This window comes from Miniopterus natalensis, chromosome 17 (assembly GCF_054644295.1).
Source record: "Miniopterus natalensis isolate mMinNat1 chromosome 17, mMinNat1.hap1, whole genome shotgun sequence".
NCBI classification, from domain to species: Eukaryota; Metazoa; Chordata; class Mammalia; order Chiroptera; family Miniopteridae; genus Miniopterus; species Miniopterus natalensis.
In genome coordinates, this window is record NC_142097.1 from 34,973,517 (window position 1) to 35,001,183 (window position 27,667).

The following is a 27,667-nucleotide window of genomic DNA, read 5'->3' on the forward strand; positions in this document are numbered from 1 at the left end:
CACGGAGGACCCTGGGTGAGATCGTGCAGGCCAAGCACAGGCCCCGCAGAGCAGGCGCCCGAGGAGTCTCCCGGCGCTTCCCGCAGCTTCCCGCAGCTTCCTCCCGGGCAGGACAGCCCTGAGGTGGGGGAGCCGGGGAGGGGAAGAGCCAAGGGCTGCTGGCTTCAGACTGCGAGTCTCCCGCAGTTATCTTTCCTCTCCTCCCGTCTGCCAAAGGCAAACAAGAAGCTAACAACAGGCACATCCGCTGGAGCAAATCAGGTCACAGGGAGATAACCGCTCAAGGACAAATGAAAGTCAACTGTGGCTGGGCCGAGGGTAGGTGAAAATTCATGGAAGTAGAGAAGGGATTTCCTATTTTATAGGGAACCGGGTTTTAAAACATTATCACCAATGTGAAAACATACGAACGCATACACTTGTGTGGTTTTAGCATTTTCTTTGCGATTTAGGCTGCCTATGGCAGGTGGGGGATTCCGTTATGGGGGCGAGCTTTGGAAAAAGTTCTTTAAAATATAGTATAAATTGATGATGTCTAGACAAAAATGTTTGCACTGCTACATGAAGGCTCCGGCATGAATTGTACTCACAACGGGCTCTGTGCGCACGTGGACACGCCCATAGGGAAGGTGCTTGGGAAACAAAAAGAGCTGATTTATTCGGGCGCTGAATAGCCCCACCCCGTGCCTGGAATCTAATCGGTTTGATCAATGTGTTCGATGAGTGAGAAGACTTGATTTTCCATGTAACTGTGAACATCCATCTGCCTTTGTTGGTCAGTTATCCAGAGAACATGCTGCCTCTTTTTGACATAATTTTGTTCTTTGGCTTCTTTTTCCCCCTTACCTAACGCATTCCTATTCCCAAAGAAACCAGTATAAACAGAAGAGCTAGGAAGATGGCTTAGTAGACAGAAATGAGAAAGGTCACTCATGCATTTCTGATGTCTGAAGCCCGAAGTATTTACAGATAAGCAAGAGACCTGATTTTTATTAATTGGCTAACTGTCCTTGGAGAAAATCCCGCCTCAGGGTCTCAGTTGACAGATCTGTGAATGGGGTAACCTCCTGCAGGCCTTTCAGTTACTTTACATTAAATGTCAAGACAAAACCGGCTGGGTGAATGAAGACAGACGAGCCCTCCGAGTAATTAATATTTGAAAACTTTATTTCCTCAAATGAGCACCAACACAGATTGGAAAGATGACAGAAACAATGCACTTTTCTCTAATACTGAATCACTATGTACAAATATAGGAAAAGGTGAAGACAAATTATTTTGAAAATAATTATCTTTGTTATTAAAGCAAAGTGACCTGAAAAATGCCAACAACAACAACAAAAATATAAACAAAAGAAAGTAACAAAACCCAAACCCAACAAATAGTTTGTAAACACAAGCATAAACAGATTCTGTATTCAAAGATAGTCTCTGCAGGTTGGAAAGGGAACTCTCACTCTCACTGAAATGTTATACAAAGACATCTGGGAGATAAAATTTGGTAAAATGAGAAGAGCTTGCTGCTTCTTGGCTTTACCATTCGCGACTGGCAGATTTCATGTCTGTATTTTAATTTAAAAAATTAAACATCTCTTTCCTCTACTTAGACCATTAGCACGTTTTCTCACTTGAGGCAGACTTTTAAAAAAACATGTAAGTTGATTGTGTTCAAGATTTGGTTTCCCAGCCTTTTCCTGAACCTGAGGCGATCTGACCTTTAAAAAAACAGCTGTTTACCAACGAGGCGTGTGCATTATTTTATACTGCATTATTTTCAACCCAAACCAGTCGATGTTTTAACATGTGGCTTCTACCACGACTGGAGCCCTGGGGTCTGTGATGAATTCACTCACATCTCAGAAACACAGATTTGACTCCGCCTGATCTCCGCAAACAACAGATTTCCTTTATAGTCTGGAAAAGTTGAGCACACAAAGAAAGAAACAGGGATAAACCGGCAACAGCTCCACGCTCAGGAAAACAAGGCCCTCGAGGGTTGTGCTGCTGGTCCACTCGAATGAAAGAGAAGAAAAATCCTTATGTGCCCAAGGTGTAAACCATAGGTATAGTGTCCCCAATAAAAAAGAAAACATGAGGCACAAGGCAAAGTGCTTTACACACACACACACACACACACACGCACTCGTACACACAAACATGATTCCAATTTGTTTCACTCTAAGTTGTTGTTAAATTTACTTGATTATATTTCTTTTATTTTCTAGCCAATACTGGTGCAAGAAAAGAATTTGGATTCTCAACCTGCTAAAGTGTACTGTAGAGTCCATTCCATTGGGGTTACAGAGAGGCACCACTTCACTGCCTCCAGACTAATGTGCTAGAGATCTTTTTTTTTTTAAAAAAAAAAAAATACATCGGTGATCACTGTTTCCCTTAAAATATACTTCAAGAAATGCAGAGAAAACCATAAAATTTAAAAATGAAAATAAAAAGTGCTCTCAGGGAATCTGAGAAAACAGCACCAAATATATTATTTAAAAAATTAAATATTATTTACAAAAGTATATATTCACAAGCAACTGTTTCTTTTATATATATCCACTTGAAAATCTTTTTATAAAGGGGATGCCTCTTTTTCACACACTGACCCACCAGTAAAGATGTCCTCTCTCCTGTTCCCATGATCTTGCCGTCCTAGGAGGCGGGGCGGTGCTCAGTCAGGCCCAGCAGGCAACCTGTGACCTTCGAAAGCTGAATTTGATTGGAGTCAAATCCGCCCATCAGCAGCCTGAGACTAACATCGAGGGTGGGGTGGGGTGTAACCCAGGGCCACCACAGGCCGCATGACCTCGGATGGAACCAGAGGGTCTGCGGCTGGACTTCAGCTGAAATCGAAGGCAGTGCTGGCTGAGGTGCGGAACCCCAGGCATTTTCCATTCTCACTCCTCCCTTTCCCCTCCTTACTCCCTCAACCCCACCTAAGTTCTGCATCGAACTCCAATTCCCTGAACCTACCAGGGGTGAATGGATGAGGTCTTTGGTTATGCTCTGAGTCAATAATTTGGTGAGGAAAATTAAAGAATGACCCGACCGAGGCCATGCGTTAATGCATCTCCATTGCTCAGCGGCGGTCTCTCTGATACCACCAGACGTTAGACAGACAAGCCATGAATGGAGCTGAAGTTTTAAGAAGCACTTTTGGTTTCATTGACACAAAGGGAAAGCCTAATGAGTTGGGGTTTTTTTTTCTGTAGGTTTGGAAAAACCAACCTTACTCAGATCTCTCACGCCACGTATGGCGTCATCCACCCATTGGATGCTCAATGGACAGTAACTGAAAAAACCAAACCAAACCAGGGTCTTATTGGACCTCTGCTCTGATTCGTGCAAGTCAGAGGCCCTGTCCCCAAGGAAGAACAAGGGACACATCAGTCTCCTCTGCCCACTGAAAATTCTAGGGCACCCCATGTCTGGTTTCTATGTTGCCACATATTTTTACTTTTAAAAAACAAAACACCTGCCCTTGTTTAAGCCCCCATTTTCTTTTGATGGGAAGGAGTAACAATAGCCAGGACATTCCCCGAGCAAGGGGTCTATCAAAATCCATAACTGAAGGCTACTACCTTCAGGGGGCTGGAGGGGAATCCATGATTTCTGACTGGCAAGCCAGCTGAGGAATGTGAAAGTTAAAAATTTTTTTAAAATTTTTTTAGATCTTGGGCCTGGGAGTGCCTGGGAGCCAGAGGAACTACTTCTCTGGGAGCAGAGATGCATGACTTTTTCTGAACTTCAGTCTGCTCTGCAGTACTGTGGGGAGAACAGGGCTACTAAAGCACCGAAAGATGTGGGCAAGAAGCCTTTGGGAACAAAATCCAATGTCTAAGACTCCTTCTGTCTACAGAGGCAACCTACTGCTGAGCCTGGAGCTACCCTGCTTCCGTCCCGCTGCCCTTCACGGGCAGGGCGGGCCATGCCCATCTCGGGTCCCCCGTCCTGCAGTCAGCACGCAGAGACACAAAAAGGCATTTCTACCGAGGACCCCTTCCCCATGGGAATTTGGTTCAGTTCTGAAAATGTCCTGGGTTGGCTGCTTGGATCTCGGTGAATCAATTTGATAGACTCTTGTCTCCATGAACACACTCTTTTGTGACGTCTAAGGTGAACAGTCCTATAGGATCAGAATGAGAGACTGAGCATTACCGGAATAACCTACACACATCTGAACAATAATGTTTTCAGTCTAAGCCATGAAATGAACTCAGCTAAGCGAGTTTCCGTCATGCGCCGTGTACTGGCTGAATTGCTGTAAAACAGACTTCACAGTGTTGATTAAATGTAACATGCTCCTCCCTCTCTCGTGAGCCTCAGAGGGATTTGTTCCCCACTCCCCCGAATATAATGAGCTTTGGATCGGGAGGTGAGGAGCAGGGGTGGGGTAATATTAAAATTTGTGACTTGACGTTTTGACATCAAATCTAAGCCCTCCCCACCCCTGGTTTTCTCTCCACACAAAACGTTCAAGTCCAAGGAGAACAGCTAGGGGCATGAGGAATCTACCAGCCAAGCTATCACTAAGCTCAAAGCCTTGGGACTTTGTTTTCCACAATCTACAATGAGAGAACGGGAGAAAACCACCCAAAACTCTATGTACAGAGAATTGCTGACCTCCCTGAAGCCATCGCATGCCAAAGACGAAAGACACACCGAACCTGTAACGGCTCAAAGCTAAGCTAGTCCCAGCACCGCCCCCACCCCCTACCTTGACAGGATGCTCTTCTCTTATCGCGGGTCAGAAAAAAAGGTCAGGCAGGCAGAAATGCCAACTAGCTTGACTTGGTGTTTTGTTTTTCCTGGCCCGACACCTGAGCCATTTCTGCAGGAGCTCCCAAACGGCAGCCCCCTTTGTTCCCTGCTCTCCTCAATTACTGACTTTACTTGGTTCCTGGTCAAAGCCTTTGGGATGTTTGGATTTTGTACCCACTGCAAAGGGTAGTCCCCCTCCTCTCACCTACGTGGAGGAAGAGGAAGTGAGGATGGCCCCGAGGAGCAGTGGGGCTCCGGAGTCATCAAAACCCATCTGGGCTTTCCTCCGAGTCACTCACTGCCACCGAGACACCCCCGACCTGGCCCAGGAGAACCAGGCCTCTGCCCCGCCAGCTGGGATTAGCGCCGCTCTGCTGCACACGTGCTCACCTGGCACATTTGGTGTCAGGGACAGAAGCTTCTGATCAGAGAGAACGCGGTCATGAGGTATTTTTTTTCCCCTCTTTGTCTTTTTAGACAACTTGGTTATTTCAAGCCTAAGTTACCAGGTCTCCAGGAGTAGCACGATTTTGTCCCTACCTCTACCCTCCCGTCCCTGCCCACCCCGGAACCCTCAGGTCCCCCCTTTCCCTCCTGCTCACACCCCCGTGCTGGGCACCGCGCCCCTGACAAGAAGCCATCAGGCAGCTCAGCCTGGGCCCTGGGCCCTGATCAAGGTGGGCTGCCGCCATGCGGTCGGGCATCTGTTCCTTTTGCTGTTTTGTTTTCAGCCAACACTAGAACAGAGAGAGAAGCCAGGATCACTCACAAACAGATACGAAGCAAAGAGACAGAGAGACAGCGATTTAGAGGCCGGTCACCAGAAAGATGGCGTCGGGGTGGGAGGATGCCCCAGAGGGCAAGGCCCACACGTGGATGGACCCACGTGTTCAGTCACTCTCTCACGCTTGGGTAGAATGGTCAGTTGGATGGCGTTCACGTGGACACGGGGCTGGTGGCTGCTCCCGATCAGTCCCAGCCATTGTCCTTGATCATGTGTGCCAGCTCGATGATGTATTTGCCTTCTTTATATTTCTGGCTGCTTTCAAAGGCATGTTCCTAAGAGACACAAGGAAGAAAAAAGATGCTGAATGACCAAGGACAAGCAGGTGACTTTCGTGGCACAGGAGCAAAGGCAGGGCCAACGACAGGCACTAGAGTCTTTGCCCCGCTTTACTGAGACTCACTGAGACGATGCCACCACGTAAGCACACTATCCCTCCCTTTCAGTTAACTCCAGCATTGAGGGGACACCAGGGCTTCCTCAACATCTACAACAGAGAATTTCCTTAGGATCTTTGCTCATTCAAGTCTCTGCCCAAATGTCACATCTCAGTAAGCTCTTTCCCAACTACTCAGCTCCTTAAAATCACAGCTTCCGCCACAACCCCTCCTCCTTTGCTGCTTTGTCTCCGCAGAGCTTATCACCCCCAAGCACACACTGTAACCTACCCCCCATCTATTCTGTGTGCTGTCCGCCTCCCACCACAACAGTATCAGCTCCACGAAAGGCAGACACTTCCTCTGTTCCGCTCATGGCCACATCCCGAGCGCCTAGAGGACGGCTCGGCACATGACAGGTCTTTGATAAATAACTGCCGAATGAATGGACGCAGGTACACAGATTTTGTCTTAGGGGGAGTTGATTTCTGACGCTAACCAGAAGTCTGCCCTATGGATGTGTTCAGACAGTCTGAGTCATCATTTTAAACTGGACTTGGTTACGTTTAGAAAAAGACGCTCAGCGAGAGGAAAGTATCGTGAGGCCAAACAGGTCTTTTCATTTCTTATCTTGCTGTTTCAATGTCAGCTGTGTTTTTCCTTCACTGCCTTTCTCCAGAGACACAAAAGCGGTATGAACTCCAGGCTGGGGAACCCGGCAGCCCTCACGCCCCACCCAGTTGCCAGGCCTCCAGAGGGAAAGCTCAAAGTACCCGGCAGCTCACCACCCTAACCTTGCAGCACTGCATTTCCCTAGCTTAGGAGCCCCACGGAGAGAAGTCCCGCATGGATGTGAGATCAGAGGGCTATTTTATTTGCAGGCATAGGTACCTAGAACGTCTTGGTGTATCATCAGTCATTAGATGGCCAAGCTTGACGCAGAGAAGCCGTGGACATCAGATCTTCCTCCCGAGTCCCCTTATTAGTGACTAAATCCTGCTGTGGATAGGTTCTGGGCACCACTTATGAGCTGCACCTTCTGGTCTAAAGCTCAGGGGCTCTGGGTTGCAGACTACAGTCTTCGGTTGAGAGGAATCATTCCACTTCGTGGAGCCAGGAGGGGCACCAGGAGAGGATGTAGGAACACACCACCCACACGCCAGCTTGGCTCGGCGGTGATTTCCCCGACACCCCATCTTCCCCAGCTCTGCGCATGTGTGTGATGTGTGTGTGCGTACACAGCACAGAATGTGGTTCAGGAATAAGACCTATTGTTCCATAGTAGTGTGTTCAGGGTGGGGACAGGAAAAAAACAAAACAGGGAAAGTGGGAGTGTATCCCTATGAAATAAAAATACAAACAGAAAAATCAACAGCCTCCAAAGCCACAAGGCATCTGCAAAATGTCACAACTGAGCTCAAGTGGACAAAGTACTACACCCCGGGTCTCCAGCACCCCACGCTTGGCTTCCTAGGATCAGAAGCATCACTCACCATTTGCAATTTACAAAATGATAAACTTTCCATTTACAAAACTGGGATGATTACCAACATCTCACAGGATTATTGTGAGGGTCTAAAGAAATAATGGAATGAAAGGTTGGGGCACCGGTGATCAATAAATACTTGGGGAGCCCGGCCAGCGTGGCTCAGTGGTTGAGCGTCGACCCATGAACCAGGAGATCAGAGTTTGATTCCAGGTCAGGGCACGTGCCCCAGGAGGCAGCCGATCAGTGACTCTCACCATTGATGCTTCTATCTCTCCCTCTCCCTTCCTCTCTCTGAAATCAATAAAAACATATTTCAATACATAAATAAGTACTTTGGGAGACAGATGTTTCTCTGCTGCCCTGCGCATGCGTACCTTCTACCTGTCCACTGTTTCTCCGTTTACCTGCGGCTATCCTTCCTGGCCTTGACTGTGAACACCCTGAAGGCAAGGACTAGATCCTTCACTTCTGTATCCCGCACAAAGGCTTTCGGTAAAGCTTTGCCAAAGGAGTGAATCATTTGACCTGAAGTAAAGAGAGAGCAAAACCAACCAACTCAGACTTATCTTCTGTCTGATCCAGCACAGCCTGAAAGGAATGGTAACCAAGAGGTTGGGCAACAGAGAAGGGACAGAACATTTCTGCGTAATCAACCCAGAAAGGTGGCTCCCAGATCACCCAGAGGGGCCAGTGGTCGCACAGGGGGAGCAGAACGGCCAAGGCAACCACAGGGAGCTCAGGCTAAACCATCTCGGCATCATGAGACACAGCGTCTAGGTTTTTTTCTTTCTAATCATTTCAAGGGAGATGTAAGGGCTGCTCCATTACGGACTCCGCCTGCAGCAGTTTTTAAGATGTGCATATTTCTGAACTTTACTTAAATGCAAGCATACTTCTATGCCTGGCTTCCATTGTTCCACATCATTTTGTAAAAAGGTTCCATATTTTTAGAGCAGTTTTAGGTTCACAGAAAATAGGAGCAGAAGGCAGAGAGATTCCCCCATACTCCCTGCTCCCACAGACACATGACCTCCCCACTATCGAATCCTGTAGAGTGGTACATCTGTTACAATAACAAACCCGCACTGACACGCCACTGTCACTCTGCCAGCAATTCCGACTCCTTCAGGCTCCTCCCAAAGCTACCTAACACAGGTCACATGAGCCAGCCCCACACAGGACACGGAATGTGAGGCATTTTACATGGAACATCCGCCCACCCTAGCAAAGGACCACTCCCTTTCCTCGGTACCAAGAAGACATGGAAAGCATTTGTTGAGTTAAACAATGAAAAGATGAATGTCCGGTTGGCAAAGTCCAGCTGTGACTGTATCTGACAGTAAGCATTAGCTACCAATGTTTGATGACGCCTAGCACAGGGCCTAGGACTAGAGATGCTCTGGCGACATTTACTAGAGCATCGAGGAGCATGGGCTCTGCAGTCAGGCCACGACCTGGACCCCATCCTGTTTAGCCATCTAATGACTAGGTGACATTGGACATACTATTAACCTCCCTAAGCCTCAGTTTCCTCATCCATAAAATGGGGGCTAAAATATGCCCTGCCCGCTAGGGATGCTGTGAAGAGTGAATTAAACCACATAAGTCTGGAACATAGCAAGCTGTCGGGAACTGCTTTGTGCTCATGTTATTATTTATTAAATTAAAAGGCACGGGTGGGGGGTGGGGGGTGCCTGTCTGTCTCAGGGGCGGTGTGAGGGAATGAGCAGGGAGGGGGACTCTCAGTGGAAAGATAAGCGAGAGTGTGGCAAGGACTGCGAGCTCTCTGAGCTCAGTTTCCTGTCCTGGCCAAAGACAGTCCCACAGGCCACAGAAAGGTGACATGTCATGTAAGGCTCTCGGCTCCCCCCTTCACCAGGCTCCTCGATACTTACATATTTCCAGCCCAGAGTGGTTTTGCAGTTTTCACAGTAAATGTCTGCGACCGCGTGCAGTCCTGTTAACAACACCCGCTCTTCTGCGGGCCCGCAGCCCACGTTAACTCTGCGCCGGGGACAGAGGGAGAGAGCGGGTGGTTAGTTTCGGCTTCAGCAGCGGCTGCTCGAGCTGAGCTCCCGGAGAAACAATTAACTGAGCGCGGCCGCCTGAAGGGAAGCCAGCCCCGAGGGAAGGGCATCGTCTGCCACCGGCATCAATACCCACCCCCAGAAGGCAGCCGCATGGAAAATCTCCATTGACGCGACTCTCAGGTCTGCAAGTTCTGATTCAATGAGTCTACTAAAAATAGTCTTGATGGTTGAGACTTGGCTTGGAATGTTTCTAACAAGGGCTTTCAGTCTTGGGATTTAAGGGGACAGACTGAGGGCCACACTGAAGTCCACAGCCACGGGCACAGGCCCTGAGCTTCCTGAGGACCGACTGCAGCCGGAAATGTCAAATACGACGGGCCCAGTCTTGCCCTGACACAAGGGTGAGCGAGCCCTGGGGATCAAACACTCTCCTCCTCCGCAGGGCGGGCACCATCTCCAGCCGAACATGCTAGACTTCCATTCTCACAGCTCATCGGCTCGTGTGGGCTTCCCCTTCCTTTCCCGGGCAAGAGGCGGCGAGTGCAGTGCCTGGTTAATGGCTGAGGGCTACGGGGTGGGGGGGGGCTGTGCATCTGCAGGAGGGAGGAAGGATTGTCCCCAACTGGGCCTCCCTCCGGCCTCAGGTCCTTCAGATGTTGGCGTCTGCTGTTCACTCTCTCTCTTCCCCAACATGTGTCAGACCTGGTTATGAGACCTCGCTTTGAAGCTCTCTCAGAAGCTCCCAGCTTCTTCCTGTGAGGCCACAGCTCTCTGATGTGCCTATTGGGCCTAGTGAATATTTCATTTTTAGCCAAAGACGCTGCCCCCAAAATTCCCCGAAGATAACTGGCTACCACCTGTGGAAGGTGGTAGAGAGGGCAGGGTCCGTCGTTTAATTATCGCTGAGCGTTGCTATTTCTTTCCCCACCCCTCAGATCTGCACCAAACAATGGACGTACTGTGGAGACACTCACACTGAGTTAAAGAGGTACGCTCGTCCTTGACTTCCTTGGAACGACTGAAATGCAAGAACACAAATCGATAGTTAGACGGCCCTTTCGCCCACCCCTGGGGAAACCAGTCCCAAATCATAGCGATTGTGACCTTCTAGGGTTGACACAGCAAAAAGGGAGCAGGGAGCGGTTAGCAGTCCAGCTGGGGGTGGACAAGGCAGAAGAGACAGAGCTGAGGAGCGGGGACCAGCCGCACTAGGACTGTTTCCAGCAGCCCAGGTGAGAAGGCATGAAAAACAAACTCCACGGTGTCATTAAAAACATCACCTGACATAAGGGCTCCACCTGAGACCACTGATCCACATTGGTCCCTCCTAGACCCACTTGATTTCAGCCATCTCTAGACAAGACAGCAGAGAATCCCGGGGGGTCAAGCATAAACCAAAGCCACCTTTTTCATTCATGGAGCCTTGCTACAGATTCCAACCCCACGGCAGCTACAGCCCTCCTCCATGGGATGTCTCCTCCTGAGGTGTAAGCAACTTGATCTCTAGGTCACAGGGGTACTAAGCAGCAATCCCATTTTAACTTCTAGCTTAAATATGAGCTTCTTTCTTCCGGCCAGAGGGTGGCAGAGGGCAGGAGAAACAGGAGCCAGAGCTTGCCATGCCACTTGGCGTCTACTTCCACTAACACTGGCCCTATCCATGCTCGCCTCCTCTGGTTACACTGAAATGTCTGGCTGACATGAGCCAGCCATGTTCTGCATTGCTGACTGCATTTTTAATGGGGTCTGACAGTTGTACCCTGAATTAAATATCCTAGTCTGCTCTGAAATCCACTCTAAAAACAAACAAACAAATGCATAAGGGGCTCTCCCATGACCTCTGTTATTCAGTGGCTGGAGAAATCTGGGGTGTGGGGGGATGACTGGTTAACCAGGCTAGATACAGATCACAGCACACGAGACAGTCATTGTCAGAGGTGCAGGACTTTAGGGATCAGTGCACCAGCCAGAGAGAAAGGCAGAATTCCTGACTTGTGAAAAAGCTGCCTTTGGGTCAGCCGAACTGTTGGTTGCCTCCAACATCCAAATACACCAGAATCTTCACTCCCAGGTGTAGCTCCAGATGTCCCCCAGCTGCTGCTCAAACCTAAACCAGCTCTCCTGGGCCTTGAAACATCCCTGGGGAACACAGGAACTCCCAGACTAAAATTGAGCATGAACGTGAGTGTCACAGCCTGGAAACCTGGGACCTGGAAATCCATGCCAACTGTTTGGATGAGATGATGTGTCCCAGTGACACAGACCACAGATTTGGCCAACCTGTCAGCTTCGCCTGAGCCCTGACAGGGCAGCAAGAGCCTCACAGTCTAGCTCCACCACCTCTGCAGTCCCTTCTCTTGCTCCCTTCCCATGGTAGCCTTTGCTCTAGTCAGGCCAACCCACAAGAAGTTCCTGGAACTAGCATTTCACCACCGTGGCCCACAATGTTCCCCCAGACAAGGAGGCTCTTCACCTACCAATCTCAAGTCTTGCCTCAGCCTCCTCTGAGTTCCCCAGGAAGACGTAGCCCGTTGGCACCTGTGTTCTGGACGCCTCTTGCTCCCTGCCTGTACATTTGTTTGATTTTAAGAAGGAATTTGGACTAGCTGACCTCCAAATCCCCTTCCAGCTCCAAAATTATATTGGCTTATGGTTCCATGGTTGTACATTATGGATAACTGCGAGTGTCATCCTCTAAAAAAATGTGTGTCGAGACCTTTAAGTTCAGAGCTTAGAGGAAGGTGGCTACGAGAAAACAAATCCTGGAAGAAAGCAGACAGGAAAACGACACCAGAGCGTCACCATTTATGACAGGAAGTCATCTGTTTCCCAAACACTCACAGATCATGTACTGTCTGCTCAGCACGACTGGAACGCAGGAAGACAGGCAGCATTCGAAGGCCTTTCTGGGCAGGTACACAAGACAACCCCCCAGGGCAGGAAAAAGATACTAGAAATTTTATCTATTTACTTTTATCTTTAAAAGTTTCGCTAAACAGTCCTAAGATAGGGATTGCCCCTGGGATTTTCCCTGTGCTAAAGGAAATATGGGGCTCTCACCCTGTGCGTGCGTGCGTGCGTGTGTGTGTGTGTGTGTGTGCGTATCTGGATGATATCAAGAACCCTCAAAACTCAACAATAAGAAAGTGGGCAAAAGATTTTAATTGACTTTAACAAAAATAAACATGGCAAACAGGCCCATGAAAAGATGCACAACATCCCTAGTAATTAGGGGAAATGCAAATTAAAAACACAACGAGCCCTGGCCGGGTAGCTCAGTTGGTTAGAGCGCTGTCCTGACATACCAAGGTTGCGGGTTTGACCCCATAAGAACCGACCAATGAATGCACCAATAAGCGGAACAACAAATCAACCTCCCCCTCCCCCGCTCTCTCTCTAAAATCAATCAATAAATAAAAATTTAAAAATTAACCCCCACAAAACCACAATGAGATATCACTACACACACAGTAGAATCGTTAACTTATTTTTTAACCGACAAAACCAAGTGCCGTCAAGAATGTGAAATGGCCACTTCGGACAAGAGCTGGCGGTTCTGGTTAGTCAAGTGAAATGGAAATCCACGTTTACGCAAAGCCCGTATGAGAATGCTTTTAGCAGCTTTATTCAGAATTGTCCAGAACTGGAAGCGATCTAAACGGCTCTCGACTGGAGAACGCATAAACAAACTGGTGCGTCCATATAACACGACTGTAAAAAAAGGAACAAACTAAGGATACGCAGAGCCGCCGGACGAATCTGAAAGGCGTTAGGCTGCGGCGGCCGGTGGCTGCACAGGCTGTGGGAGCAGGGAGAGCCCGCCCGCGAAGGGCTAACGGGCGGCGGGCTGTTCTGACGGCTTGCTTCTGGGAGCGCTTACGAGATTATATATTTGTCGAAACTCACAGACTGTGCACCAAAGAGTGAATTTTACTGTGTGCAGGATTAAAAATATTTTTTAAAAATCCAAATAAATAAAAATTAAAAATCCAAAGACATTGTAAAGAATAAGCATCTCTAAAATTCCCTGCAGCTCTACACTACTCCTACATTTGTATGGTTAGGAATTGTAAACAATTTCCTTATCTATTTAAAAGAATTCCAAACAAAGAGCTTCAGAGGGGTTTGTAGCCTTGTTACAAACCCCTTTTCTGAAAATTTGCAAGAGCAACGGCAAAGTTGAGCACAAACCTGTGTGTAACTGGTGGATGGGTTGGACATGGGGATCGGGAGTTTCATAAGCACAAAGATGCTACCGATGCTTCATCTGAATCTCCCTCTCTGCAAGTTTTCAGAGAGGGAAACTAAAAATGAAGTACTGAAATGCACTCTGCTTGGAACATACTTCTGAATCACTGTATCCAAAAGTGATAAACAAGAGTTTTAAAAAATAAAGAGTATATTCAATGACATATACTTTCGACAAAGTGAGATTAAAAGCAAACTTATAATTTTTTTCTTCCATCCTTTAAACTGCATAAATTACTAAAATTTTCCTCTCCTATATGTTTATAATGTACATATCACATAGCACACGTGTACCATTTATAAGCATACATATTAGGAGTGTACGCTCAAACATGTTACTTCCAGGGGTGTGTGATTTTAAAAGTTTGGAGGCCACCGCTCAGGGTAGGGCCCCAAAGGAACCTTCTGGAGCCTGACACAGATTAGAATTCCTAGAAAGCGGGACTAGGGGAAGACACGCACAGAAGAGAAACGCCAGCCAGCCCCAGAGGCACCTCGCAGGGCCACCAGGGTTTTTGCAGGCTTGTTCTGCGAGAGCGTGCTGGCAGAGGCCTGCAGGCTGCAGACGGGCGCTGACCCCCAGCAGGGCTGTCCCCGACAGCATCCACTCAGGCAGCCCCTGGGCCACCGTCTGGGAGCCTGCTTCCCGGGCCTGGCACCCGGGAGCAGCTGCGTTTCCCGGGGCACAGCTCTCCCACCAGGCCTTTCGCCCTGGGGCCCCTGCCAAGTCCACAGTTACGATGGCAAAAACAGCGACTGAGAACAACAGGCATCTTGCAAATAGGCACAGACAAGAATAGCCCCGGCTGGGGCACTGTATCCTGTGGGGCCCAGCCCGCCCGGCCCGGCCCGGCACAGCCAGGCGCAGCCTGGCACTCCCCCGAGTGAGGGTGGTACCAAAGGTGGGGCGTCTGAGAGGAGGCTAAGGAAGCAATTAGAATGAAGTGAACAGACCTCAGACCAGGAGATTCCCAAACAGACTGTCAGACACATTTGTTTGCTGTCAGCACTGCCAGGCAACAAGGCGGTGCTTTTCCATGTTGTGTGTCAACTGAGGCTGGTATTCGGGGCTCCAGGAAAGATTTTTTTTTTTTTAAATTACACAAAACTTTTCATCTGTCCTTTATAAGAAAGTAATCATTTCAGGCCCAGCCCTTCCAGTCAGCTCAAAGGAACGGAAAGGGCTTTGAGTTTCCTGTTTAGTAGCCAAAACCACTGATTTCTGGCCTCTTTGAAAGTCTGGAAGACAGAAGCTCCTTTTAAAAGTAGGGAAAAACCAATACTCTTTGCTGGTGTGGCTCAGCAGCTGAGTGCCCACCTATGAACCAGGAGGTCACAGCTTGATTCCCGGTCGGGGCACATGCCCGGGTTGCAGGCTTGATCCCCAGGAGAGGGGGTGTGCAGGAGGCAGGCAATCAGTGTCTCTCTCTCTTCCTCTCCCTTCCTCTCTCTGAAATCAATAAAAACCGTATTTAAAAAAGAAAAATGAATACTTTTGGGGGGAGGTGGCAACACAGCAGACATGTGGGTTCTTTCCCCATGGTAACAGCTGCAGGTCCTTAACCCCTGGAGTCCTGTACACTTGAACAGACTCAGGCATGAAGTCCTCCTGGCATTAGCAAAGCCTCTCACACATAGGTCCCCTCCTCTCACTGGGAAGGCCAACCATTTTCAACTGAGCACATGCCTCTGGAGATGTGCAGAGAGGTCAAGGAAGCAGATGTCCCCCCGCGAGCTGGATACATATCTGCCTATGATGGGAGGACCGAGTCTCAGCACCAGAAATTCAGGATCAAAGTCTGGTTTTACAACTTCAGCTTACTAGCTACTTGACCTTGGGAGAATTAGGTAGCCTCTCTCAGCTTCCACATCTTTTACATCAGTAGATGGAAATCACGTCTATATTTCACAGGGTTGTTGAGAACAGTAAGTAAAACAAGGTCACTGAAGTGCAGAGTGAAAGGGTCGGTTCCCTATCTGTCCTCTCTGGTTTTTTCAGGAGCCTGGAGAGGAGATGAAAAGGCTGGTTCTGGCCTGCTTGGTTCTTCAACATTCTTTTCTTTGGTCTCCCCTCTCTCTACTATTATGACAAAAGACAAGTTTTCCACTCTTTCCAACTCAATGTCTCCATAAAAATGGAGGGATGGGACAAAAGCTCCTCAGGATCCTCTCCACTCATAATGTTCTGTGATTCCTTTAGAACACTTGGTACTTGCCTCTCCAACCGACCATCCACAGGCACAGTTTTAATTAATGGGCTTCAAGGCTTTGCCATCTACTTAGCTGTGTTACTAACGTGAGCAAGCCAATTAACTTCCCTAACACTCAATTTCCTAATCTGTAAAATGGACACAACAAAGTAGCATTCACATTCACACCAGGCCTGCATACAAATAAATGAGATGCTGTGCATCAGAGAGAGCGCTGCCTAAACTTCAAGGAATTATATAAACGTTGTCCTGAGAATTTGTTTTATTGTATAACTACAGTATGAAGTACACAATTCAGTGGCTCTTGGTGTATTCACAAGGTTGTGCAGCCATCACCACTATCTAATTCACACCCCCTAAAAGAAATCTCACACCATGACCAGTCACCTTCCAGCTCCCTTGGCCCTAGCCCCAGGCAACCACAAATCTACCTTCTGTCCCTATGGGTTTGTTCAAGGCACTATATACTATACTACACACCATCTCTGTGGAAAGGCAGCAGAAGTGTTAGGCAGAGACAGAAAAGAAAGGTAAGTAAAACCCCTGCCCCTGGGGTGCCAGCTGAACGCCCCCACTTCAACAGAACTGACATGAGGCTGGGGAGGGTCAGGCCAGGTGCTTTTCCCTTCTGTCTTTTCTCCATCCATGGCGAGACCTGGTGGAGTTTCCTATTTAGGGTCAATGTAAGCCACGGGCTCCATGCCAAGGACCTGAAACCCAAGCCAAATAATGCTGGATCCTGTTTGGATTTCACCCCGAGGAAGCATATGGAGAAAGTAGAAAAGGTGAGAATCAAAAGCAATCATGAAAATTTCCAGAATTAGAACTCAGACGCAACTTACAGGAAGAAACTGTGACCATTTAGCTAAGAGAAAAGACGATGAAAGGGGATTTCTCCCATCTTCTCGGCAATAAGGACAAGGGGAAATGGACTTAGATGGAATTAAGAGACCCGGGTTCATTATAAGGGAGACTTTCCTGACTCTCTGGCTCCCACACTGGGACACAGGTCACCAGGAAAGACTAGGGAAGGACAAGGCCATTCGTGTGTGTTTACGGCCTACAAAAAGCATTCGCGTCTGTCTAGAAACTCTGAACGGGGTAAAAGGCAGTGTGTGCGCCGAGGGGCAGGGGCACGGTCTCCCCCAACCCCCTTCCCCTGGCTCTGAGCTTTGGGAGGTCTCAAGTCAACCTCACGTTCCCGAAACAGATGGAGGGAGGGGCAGGGAAGGGACTGGCTCTGAAGGAGGAAATGTCTGCAGTGCGGAGTCATAAAATTCCAAGGGCAGCGAGCGTACCCGTGACAAGAAACGGCGCCAAAAGCCAAAGGCAAAAGGTGGTGAGGGGGCGTGGGGGCCACATTTTACTGCTGAAAGGGGGAGATCCGGGATCTACGTCACTTAATGATCAGACCTTTCAAACTGACCTCCATGAAACAAGCTGCTGTCAGGGATGGACCTAGAATAGAGGTGGAACAGAGGAAGAGCCCGCAGGCTGTGCTCTCGCGTGCGTCACGCCTGCCTGCCTGATGTGTAGCGGGAAAGATGCAGGCGCGGAGCCGGGGAGGCCTTGGATCCAGCCCTTACTAGTTGTGTAACCTTGGGCAAGACACTTCAGCTTTCTGAGCCTCAAGGTCCCACCTACGGAAGGGAGAAGCAATGCCTATTCCCAAGGGATATCGTAGTGTTACATGGATGCCTGAGCATGAAGCACAGTACCCGGCTCAGAAAAAGTATTTAATAAATGCTTGTTTACTTTCACACCACCCTAGGCTTTCGGGATTTAAAATGGGAGCAGTATGACTTGTCCTGAAGGGCTGGGCTGTCTTCCCAGACTCATGTCATAAGCTCCTCCACAGCTACAGACCTCCACGGCTCCTCTCCCACACCTCCCCCAGCTGTCCTAAGGGCCTCAGATGTGGCTTGGGGCCGTGTGGTTGTTCTCTGATGAACCGAGGCTCTCTAGTCTGTGGCAAACGGTTAGGACAGTAGATGCCAATGTAAACACACAGCCAGTGGGAAAACAGATGCTGCCAGCCCTCAGCATCCTGCTTTCCCCAGAGGAGGCATGGAAAGCACGCTTTCTCCAGGACAAAGAGCAGGGGCGTATCGTGGTCACACGAGCGCTAGCCACCCTCGCACGGTCTGTGCGGGGAGACAGAGTTAGGTAGGAGAGATGCTGGGATCAGGATGTAATGGCAACAAGTCATTAATCGCCGGGCCCTTTGCAGTTCAACTCAAACATAAAACTAAACTGGGAGGATGCTGAAATAGTGCTGCTCAAATTTCTCTCAAAACCATTAGGCCTTTGAGAACAACTCACCGTTAATGTCTATACACCTACGAAGGACAAATACCGATTTCTTAAGATTTATGTTTCAATCTACGCTTCTGTTTCCAAAGCCAATTGGACACTGGCAAGTGAAAATGATCTTACACTACAAAGGGTATCTGTGAAGTCAGTTGGCAAAACCTACAGACTCTCTAGGTAAGTCTTGCCCTACAACCAATCCAGGCAAGAAGGCCAGAAAAGGCTTCCCTCCAAGACTTGAGCTTCGGAGGAAATTGCTTTTTAATTATTTTCTAACAAGCAATTCCTATAGCAATACTGGAGAGGGTTTATAGATGAGACTGAGGTGGCTCATTAAATTGTGAAACATCAACAATAACGGCTCACATTTACATAGTGCTTACTGTATGCCAGGCTGGATTCAAGTTGTTTAATATCAGCCAAGTCATTTAAGCCTCTCAACAATCTAATGAGGGAGGTACAATCATTGTACCCACTTTACAGATGAGAAAAGTAAGACAGAGAGCAGTTAAGGCATGTGCTCAGGGTCAACCAACCAACCCATGAGAGACCCAGGTAGTCCGGCGTCCAGGTCTTGGGGAGAGTGAAGAGGGATAACAAGGGTGTTGTCCAAGGGACTTTATAGAAGACGAGAGCCTAGCAGAATCAGACTAATACTGACACACATAAGATGTGAGCGTGTGCAGAGCACTTTCACATACATGGACTGAATCAACCTCCAACATAACAGAGGAGGAAGCACGCCCATCGACTGGCTTGGCTTTACAAAGCTTCTAAGTCAAGGCCAGAGCTTAAACCTATGGCTTTTGACTCTAAGCCCCTCAATTTTTCAAGAGCGTGTCCACTTGGAAAATCCATCTCTTTAAGAAAGATGGAGCAAGCCGCCAAAACTGATGAAACTCGCTCAGGCTGTGCAGCTTCCTCTGCTCGGATTCCGTATTTACTTAGCAACTGCCTAAACCGAATTCCCTTGCTCAAGGAGGTGTACCTTCCAGGAAGATAACACACAGTTTAAGCTTTCAGAATTATCTGTTCCCCTGTAAATTAATAAATTAGAATTCTGGCCTACCAATGAGCTTCCCATGAATTGTGCTAGAGTGAATCTCTCCACTAGAGCTTGGTCACCCTTGAGTGAATGGATAAAATTAAAATTGTAAACCTACAATGCTTAAGACTGACAAGACCACCAAGGGATGTTCTCTGCATCTCAGCCTGAAAACAGCCTTCCCAGCTCATTACTGAATGAATGATTCTTTTTTTTCTTTTTAAAAATATGTCTTTACTGATTTCAGAGAGAGGAAGGGAGAGGGGGAGAGAGAGAAACATCAATGATGAGAGAGTCATTGATCGGCTGCCTCCTGCACGCCCCCCAGTGGGGATTGAGCCCGCAACCCGGGCATGTGCCCTGACTGGGAATCGAACAGCAATCTCCTGGATCTCAGGTCTATTCTCAACCTCTGAGCCACACTGGCCGGGCTGAATGATTCTTAATTTACAACCCGTGGGGAAAAAATAACTGAAAGCAAGGAAGCCCCTTAAAATTCCTTTTTTCTTTGGCACCTGACCTTCCTGGCAAAGACTGAGCAGAGAACCCAGAAGAATGCTCGGGGAGATCGTAAAAAGAGAAACACTTAATAATAACTGCAGTCGGCAGGAATCTCATGCAGTAGAGTATAGTGGAGGCTCTCAAACCACACACGCACATGACTTTGTCCAGTTTTAATTTCACAGACTATTGAGATTTGAGGAAGCTCTGAAGGCCAACCACTCACCTGGGCATGGAACCTTGATCACATTTAACCTTTGTGTTCATAAACCCCCAGGGGCTGGGTTTAGGAGTAGAGTGATGAAGGAAGAGCCGGTGTTACTTAAAGGGTCACAGTGGTGAGGATCATGGTGGGGTTGAAGAAATCACAGCCAAAGAGCTCTTAAGAAAGAGACATAAACATACGAACGTTAGAAAGATTTCTGCCAAAGCGCAAAAGCTACGCACTGGTGACTGCTGGGATTGCCTCTAGAAACACAACCGACTCGGTCACAGTGACCAGCGCCCACTCCCAGCCCCGCCGGCACAGCCGGATCATCCGCCTCCAACTAGCGTGATATCCTTGGACAGATCCTGCTCCTCTGGGCTGGGATTGCACCATCTGTGAAATGAGGGGGTTGAGTAAGGTCTCCTAGAAGGGTGAACATCTTGTGAGTCCATATTCTCTAGAGAGAACACGCCTCGCACATTAAACAAACATCTCTGACTCAGAGTTAGACCTATTCCCTGGTGTTTGTAAACTTCCTGTTTATCGGCATGGAAGGTCTTTCCTACCCATCAGCTGATCTGTTTACTGATAACTTCACCCTGACACGGTCCAACCCTCTGCACATATACATTCTGGCGCTCAACTTTCTCCCCGGCTGACGCACAGGTCTCGGGCCTATCGTACAAGATCGGGCACCGGAAGATCACCTCCCAGGCCCCAAAGTGCTGGGTCACGCTAAGGCGTCCGTGGTACTAAAGGGCTGGGGAGGGGAGTCCAACGTCCAATGACAGGGGTATGGCTCCGAATCTTATGCTGTGGTCACATGAAGGAATACTGTGCCTCCAAAATTGTGTGTCAACAAATATTTCATGAGCAGCTGCGTCAGATTTTACTGGGCACCATGAAAATACAGAGAGTCGGCTCTGCCCTGAAGGTGCTTGCAATCCAGCTAAAGGGACTAAAATATGTACAAAACCATGTATGTCCCTATCATACATTATGGATGTTCAAAGGATTCAGAGAACACAGATGGGACCGGAGAGGGCACTCTGCGTGCGCACTGGGTGATCAGCAGGGGGCTCGCCTTGGGAAGAACGTAAGGTTGAAGAGAACCCTGAGCACTTTGGCACAGCCTGTGTACACCCCCCACCGCTCCTTGGGGAGGAGGCCAACTCACCGAAAAGTCAGCAGTGGTACCTAGATGTCTGCTACATATAATAATAAAAATAGCCTGGCCAGGGCGTGGCTCAGTGGTTGAGCCTGGACCTAGGATCCAGGTGATCGGGGTTCGATTCCTGGTCAGGGCACATGCTCGGGTTTCGGGCTCGATCCCCAGTGGGGGGCATGTAGGCGGCAGCCGATCAATGACTCATCATTGATGTTTCTGTCTCTCTCCCCCTCTCCTTTCCTCTCTGAGATCAACAGATATATTTAATAATAATAATATAATAATAATAAAAACAACAGATACCTTGAATCTTCCATAGTTTGGTACCGCCTTGGGGCATTCTCTCAAGTACTACTGGGCTTTATAAGTGGGGAAAGGCAGGAGCCAACAGGGCCAGAGCCACTCCTAGAAGCCAAATCTCCAAAAGCCCTTCTCTTTGGACACCTACTTTGTTTTGAAGTGAGTGTGAGCATTGTTTATGTGTGCGTGGTCTAAACACAGGGTGCTCTATCACTCCCCCCTCCACTGATCTTTTCTTACTGATGGGGGTGGAGAGGGTGTGGGATCCTCAACAGCACTGGGCAGCGAATCTGAAAGCAGAACTTGCTCACATTTAAACAAGGACCAGCCAGTTGAACCATGGAGTGGGTGTTTCCATGCAAATTCCAGCACTTTCAAATTGCTCCACAAACGGAGCCCAGCCAGGACAGCAAGCAGTGGTTTGTGTTTTGTTTTTTTTTTTGCAGCCAGCTCTTTGATTAGGTCTAGAAAGGGACTCAATTAGCATCATGGAAACACAGAGCAGATTTCAGAAGGGAAAGGTCAGCTGCAAGCCTCAGCGTTTGCTCTCAGCCATCTGCCGAGCAGGAAGTGCTTCTCAGATCTATTTTTAATCACCTTCCCCCGGCGCGGGCTCCTGGGAGAAGGCAGAGGCCAGCCTCACTCCAAGGCAAACATTTAATTGCTACCTTTCTGTACACGTTTTTAAATAGTCTCTGGACGTTCTGGACATCATTTTCAATATATTCTGGGCATCAACCTATACCCAGAGGCCCAGTTCTCGGGCTCTGTTACTTGGGCACTGCCTACAAGGTTATCTTTGGGGGCCACGGGGACCTCCTCTTGAGGAAATTACCTGAGCCTGTTTGGAGTACCAACTAACTCCACCTAACATAACCATCCCTATAACTAGGTTCCAGGTATCTGCCTTGGTTGCTAGTGGCAAAGAAGAGATGGAAGTTTAAGTTCAGGATACAGGTTCATTCCCCAAAGCAGTAAGACTAACGGAGGGGCTACCTGCGCAAACTTCCTGGTCACTCCCCTTTTTATTTTAACCGCTTATATCCCTTCAGAAAGGTAAATTAAAACCAGTTCATCCAGCAGTAAATTTGTTACTCAAGGTATGGATTGGCTAAACAAAGACAGGTTTCGCCTCCATCCGCAGGGGCCCAGCCTATGCTGTGGCTGGTCCATCCAGGTGCAAGAACATTTGGTCCACTGGCTCCCCCTGCCCACTCCAAGACTCCCCGTAGCTCTTGGGTCTTGGTTCCACCCAGCCCAAGGAATGAGCCATCTCTGCAACAGGCTGGACAGGGAGTCTGGCATGGCCATGGTAGACTATGCAGAAACAGAGCCTGGCTCAGGAGCCCCTGCATTCTCCCAGCCCACATACTGAACAGAGTTTCCTTGTCTCCTGACACAAACTTTCGGCCTCTGATTTCCACCCTAAGGTAACGCCTAAGTGTATGTGCATTAGTGGCTCAGCCAAGTCAAGTTCCAACAGCCAATAGGGGACTGGGGCCAGGCAGCTGGCCATCACCCCATCAAACCCAATAGTGGGGGACTGGAGGACCCACTGTGCCCCAAGACAAAGAGACAAAGGGGTTGGCTCCAGTTTTCCCCACCTCCCCACCCTCCCTCTTCCCTCTACTTAGGAGCTTATCTGTCAGTGAGCAGCCGATGGGAAAGCTAAGCTGAAAGGGCACCTTGGCTGAGGGATCTTTGCCTGAGGATGTGAAATAAGAGACCAGGTATTTGGGGCAACTTAACACCAGCAGGAGCCCAGCCAAAGAGCCAGGGAGGAAGGGACTGAATAGGTGGACATGTGCTGCACAGGAGATCTAACCTCCCCCTCCCACCCCCACCCCCGGGAGGGGGGCCCTGGAACCTCTCCCCTCGGTGCCATGGAACTCTGCTCTAGTGAGCTGGGCATGCATGTCCCTTAAAATAAAAAAGGGCCACTGCACAGGGTCACTCCCCCTGACCCAGTTGGACCATACATTAATTAGGGCTCTGAGCCCTGCTGACTCTTGAGCTCCTCTGCTTTCTGGTTTCAGGAGCAAAGGGAGTTAATCAGTAAACAGCTTAAAGAGTAACTCTTCCACCCCTTCCCGCTGGCCACCGTTCTACAGGAAACCCTATTTACAAAAAAACATACACACACAGAGGAAATCTGGGGTTCCATATTTGGTCCAAGTGTAAAACCCCAGGAACGGAGAGTTTCTTAGAGATTTCAGAGCCAGGCAGACAGCCTGGGAAAGACCCAGAGAAGGGGCTGAGCTGAAATAATTCACAGCAAGCAATAAACCGTGTGGTGGATTACTTAGGGGCATGGACTGGGGGTCCTGCCTAAATTCCAATTCTGGTTCTACCACTTCCTAGCTGGGTCCCCCTTGGTCAACTCAATATGCTTCAGCTTTACTTTTTTCCTCTGAAAATGGGAAAATAGTAGCACATCTCTCTCTGAGTTGGTATAAGATAAAAGATGTGAGTCACATAAAAAGTGCCCAGTGCAGGGCCTGGCATTTAGAACACACTCAGTAAAATGATGACTATTTTCAATATTATTAGAGGAATGCCTCCAAAGAGCTGTTTCCTTCTTCAAACAAATGTTAGTCAAAACCACCCTTTGGGCCTGTAAGCAGTGGAAAGGGCTAGAGGGTAGACAGTGGATGGGAGGACAGCATGGGTGGCTATTTTCCAAGTACTAAGAACATTTGTCCTAGAGCCGTGGCTCCCAATATTAGTACCAGTTGCGTAAGAATCTCAGGGGGAGAGGAGTGGTACTTATTAAATAGATCCCTCCTAGGGCTGGATTAGGATGAGGCCAGCCAGAAGCTAGAACACAGCATTTAAGGAGGTACTCGCTCTGAAGGGCTGCCTTCGCACTGGTACAACCTAGGACACACAATTTAAGGAGGCACGCACTCTTAGGTGCGTCCTAGGTGACTTGTTTGTTGCCCTAGTCAGGACCCTCATTCCCACGCACATTCAGGCCTACCCAATAGGAATCTCTGCAGGCAGGACCTGGAGATCAGCCTTTTCACTCCAAGTTATTCTGATATGCTGTCAGATTTGGGAATCGTGGCCCAGGAACCCCCATTTTCTAATGCCAGTTTTGATTAGGCTCTTAAAATACATGGAGACAATAGAAGGCACTTACCACCCCCTCCACTTTGCCCTGTCCTGAACCTCAAAGCTACGCTGAAAGCCATCTAAATCCTGCAACTCAGTTCTCCCTTTAACAGAAAAACACGTAAACGTGGAGTTGCAATTGCCATACGAGGATGACTCAGTGAGCCCCAAGAAGCCAGAAGGGGTCGCACAAGAGGGAGTGCCTGGCCCAGCAAACCAGGGAATCCGGGGAACATTAAATGGCCCTCTTCTCAGAGCTATGGGTTGGCCAATGATTTATCTGATTGTTGTTTAGCTAAAGGCACCACCAGGAAAGGAATGAGCCTGGTTATTAATTACAGCCACTGGCTTAATTACAGTGCTTGTTAACTTTATACAATATCAACATTCCTATTCACACAAAGCTCATGAATATGTGGTTTATGGAAACTGGAGAGAAGTTGAGTCCAATCTGAATCAAATGCTATGACTCCCTGGCTTAAACCCTTTTAGCAGCTCCCACAGCACACATAATTAAGTCTAACCTCCATAGCTGAGCCTCTGAGCCCCGCGATCCACCCAATGACCTCCTGATTCCTTCTCACATGCCTCCTCCATCTCTTACCTGTGGTTCCCCAGGCTGGGTCGCCTCTAGAATGTTTCTCTGCCTCTATTTGGGATGGGCCTCCCTTTCTCGTTCACTTAGTAAACACTTGTCCTACTCTTTGCCCCCACAGCATCCTGAAGGATCAATCACCTACTCAAAGCTTATGTTTCACATCTCATTTGCCTTCCCTGCTAGATCATAAGCTACTTCAGGGCAAGAATTTTGTTGCATCTATTTCTGTATGCCCAGTGCCTCATGCAGTACTTGTTATTTGCTGAATGGTCAGAGGTGAAGTGGCTTATCCAATGCCACTGTGAAGTTAGTGGCAGAGCCAGACGAGAGCTGAGGTGGCTTGACCCGACCCTTCACTCAGGGCTTTTTAAATAGTGCTGACTCTCCATCAGCAGGGGGGCCCCACATGGTTTTCCCATCAGAGTGTTGAGATTGCCTGAAACTATGCACACTGTCTGGCTGAGTCACCTTGTGACCTTTGGTGGGAACTTGTGCATGCTGCGTGGCTGAGGTTGAAGTTTGGCCTGTGGAGTGGAATTCTCTGTGCAGCTAAAACTGACACCGGAGTGTCAATTAACCTTGTCAGTGAGCACAGTGCGCCAGCTCCTGCACTATCCGCACCACATGCAGCCACCTGCTGATTTGGAATTCCTCCTGAAATCACATAAACCCATTTCTCCAACATGCATTTCAACTACCTGTTAGAGTAGGCGGCCAGAAAGATGTGAGCTGGGTTAGGCAGTTAGGGCTTGGAGGGGGTCTATGTGCCACAACAAGCCAAAATTAGACAACGAAAGCAACAGACCCCTATGTGAGAAGATTTAGAGCCCCTCCAGGATGTGGTCTAACCGGTGGTATAACAGGTGGGTGAGGGAGCCTTAAAGCTTGAAGATATATGTTTTTAAGAAATAAGGAAGGGGGAGACTTACTTAGGGACACTCCACCCTAGGGGTATAAATTCCCCAAAGCCCCACCTAAGCGGGGCGCTTGGTTTGGTTCCGGCCGGCCGAGCTGCCTGCTCAGACTATACCTGAGTGTATTCCTTTTCTGTAAATAAATTCTCACCTGCTTTTGCTGCTATTTGTTGTGTCATATGAATTTGTTCCTACAGGAAGACAAGAACTGAGGACGCAGAGGACCATCTCTGGCCAGAGGCCACCCTGACCATCGCTGACGTATCTAGCCTAGGAGTCGACAGACAACACAAAAGGGCCAACTTGGGCCTCTCACGTGTTTTGCAAATAAAGTTTTGCAGGAATGCAGCCACACTCGTTGATGCACTCTATGGGTGCAGAATGGAGTGGCTGAGACCACATGGCCTGCAGAGCCTAAAATATCTGCTATCTGGCCTTCAGAGAACAGTTTTGCCCTCCGATAATCTACTGAAGGAAAGGGGAATTAAGACGTCGAAGAGCTCCCCCGTCTACCAAGAGACCGGCTGCCCCCATTCTGGAAGTTAGTGGACTGGCTTTTGCATGATGTCATTTTTTTTTTTTTTTTTTTAGCACTTGTTATAGGCCTAGGCTACAGAAGGAGGTTTTGCCTAATGGAGACACAGAAGGGCCTGAAATACCTCCCACGTGGCCTGGAGTGTAATGGTCCTCAAGAAATGCTTACCGAGTAAACAAAGGGTGGGAAGCTGGCCAGTCCGTGCCCTGAACAAAAGTCCACCTCTCTCCCTCTGTGAGTTTCAAGGTGACCAGCCATACAGGTGCCTGGCCGCAGCCTGGTGACCTAGATTTGTCAGACCATATCTTACCGGCTTTCCTTCCTAGTGTATTTACCCAACACCTGCCCCTTCAGTGCCCAGGGCAGACTGGCCTGTTGCTTTAGAGAAGGGGGGGGGGGGGGCCAGGGAGGAGCTCTCCTCCCCCACAGATACTTCGCTTCCTTTCCTTCTCCAGCTGAGGGGAAGTTCAAAGCCTATGGTGGCCTACAGTGACCTACGGAGCTGCAGGAGGTCCGGTTTCTCTTGCTTCCTTTCTCCTTAGGTTTTCCGAGTTAATCTGTCTGGGGCGCACCTTCAGGCACTCTGCAGAGCCCTCCCTGTCATTCTGAACATTTGGCGTGGAAAGGGGAGGGGCCTGCTGAGGGTCAAGTCCAGCAGCTTTCAGAAATAAACGGTGCAGCCACCAGCAATGGTGAGAGCCTGGTCCTGCAAACAGACATTCCTCCCAAGACACATCAGAGAACAGCAGGTCTCACTCATTGGCCACCTTGAGCTGCAAGAGCCCAGCTGGCAGTTTTATGAGGCCGGACTAGCTGGGGTTGACCTGACGGGAGGACATGGACAGTCAAGGAAACAGCTGTACACATTTGGGCATGGAAATCAGGCAAATGGAATGGAAAGTAACATGGAAATGTTGGTTTCTCAGCTGCCCCAGACAACTCAGTGCCAGGATCAGAGTGGAGATCCCCACCTCGACTGTCACCAAAGGGTACTGGGTACAAGCTGGGTAAGGCATACATCGGTTCACTTTTCTGTCCCCTCATTTACCTGTTAGAGAGTAGATGTTACAGT

The 27,667-nt window shown here is 48.7% G+C and overlaps 1 protein-coding gene across 1 annotated transcript in view; it reads right to left on the reverse strand.

Moving 5' to 3' along the window:
- Positions 1–1,146: 1,146 nt before the first annotated feature.
- YPEL2 (yippee like 2) overlaps positions 1,147–27,667 on the reverse strand; it is a 37,483-nt gene continuing 10,962 nt past the window's right edge. Inside the window, exons 2-4 of the mRNA XM_016203851.2 lie at positions 10,419–10,462; positions 9,310–9,418; positions 1,147–5,823 (exon numbers count right to left, since the gene is read on the reverse strand). Of these exons, the coding sequence (XP_016059337.1) occupies positions 5,734–5,823; positions 9,310–9,418; positions 10,419–10,462 (243 nt within the window). The 3' untranslated portion in view covers positions 1,147–5,733. The remainder of the gene's footprint in view (positions 5,824–9,309; positions 9,419–10,418; positions 10,463–27,667) is intronic.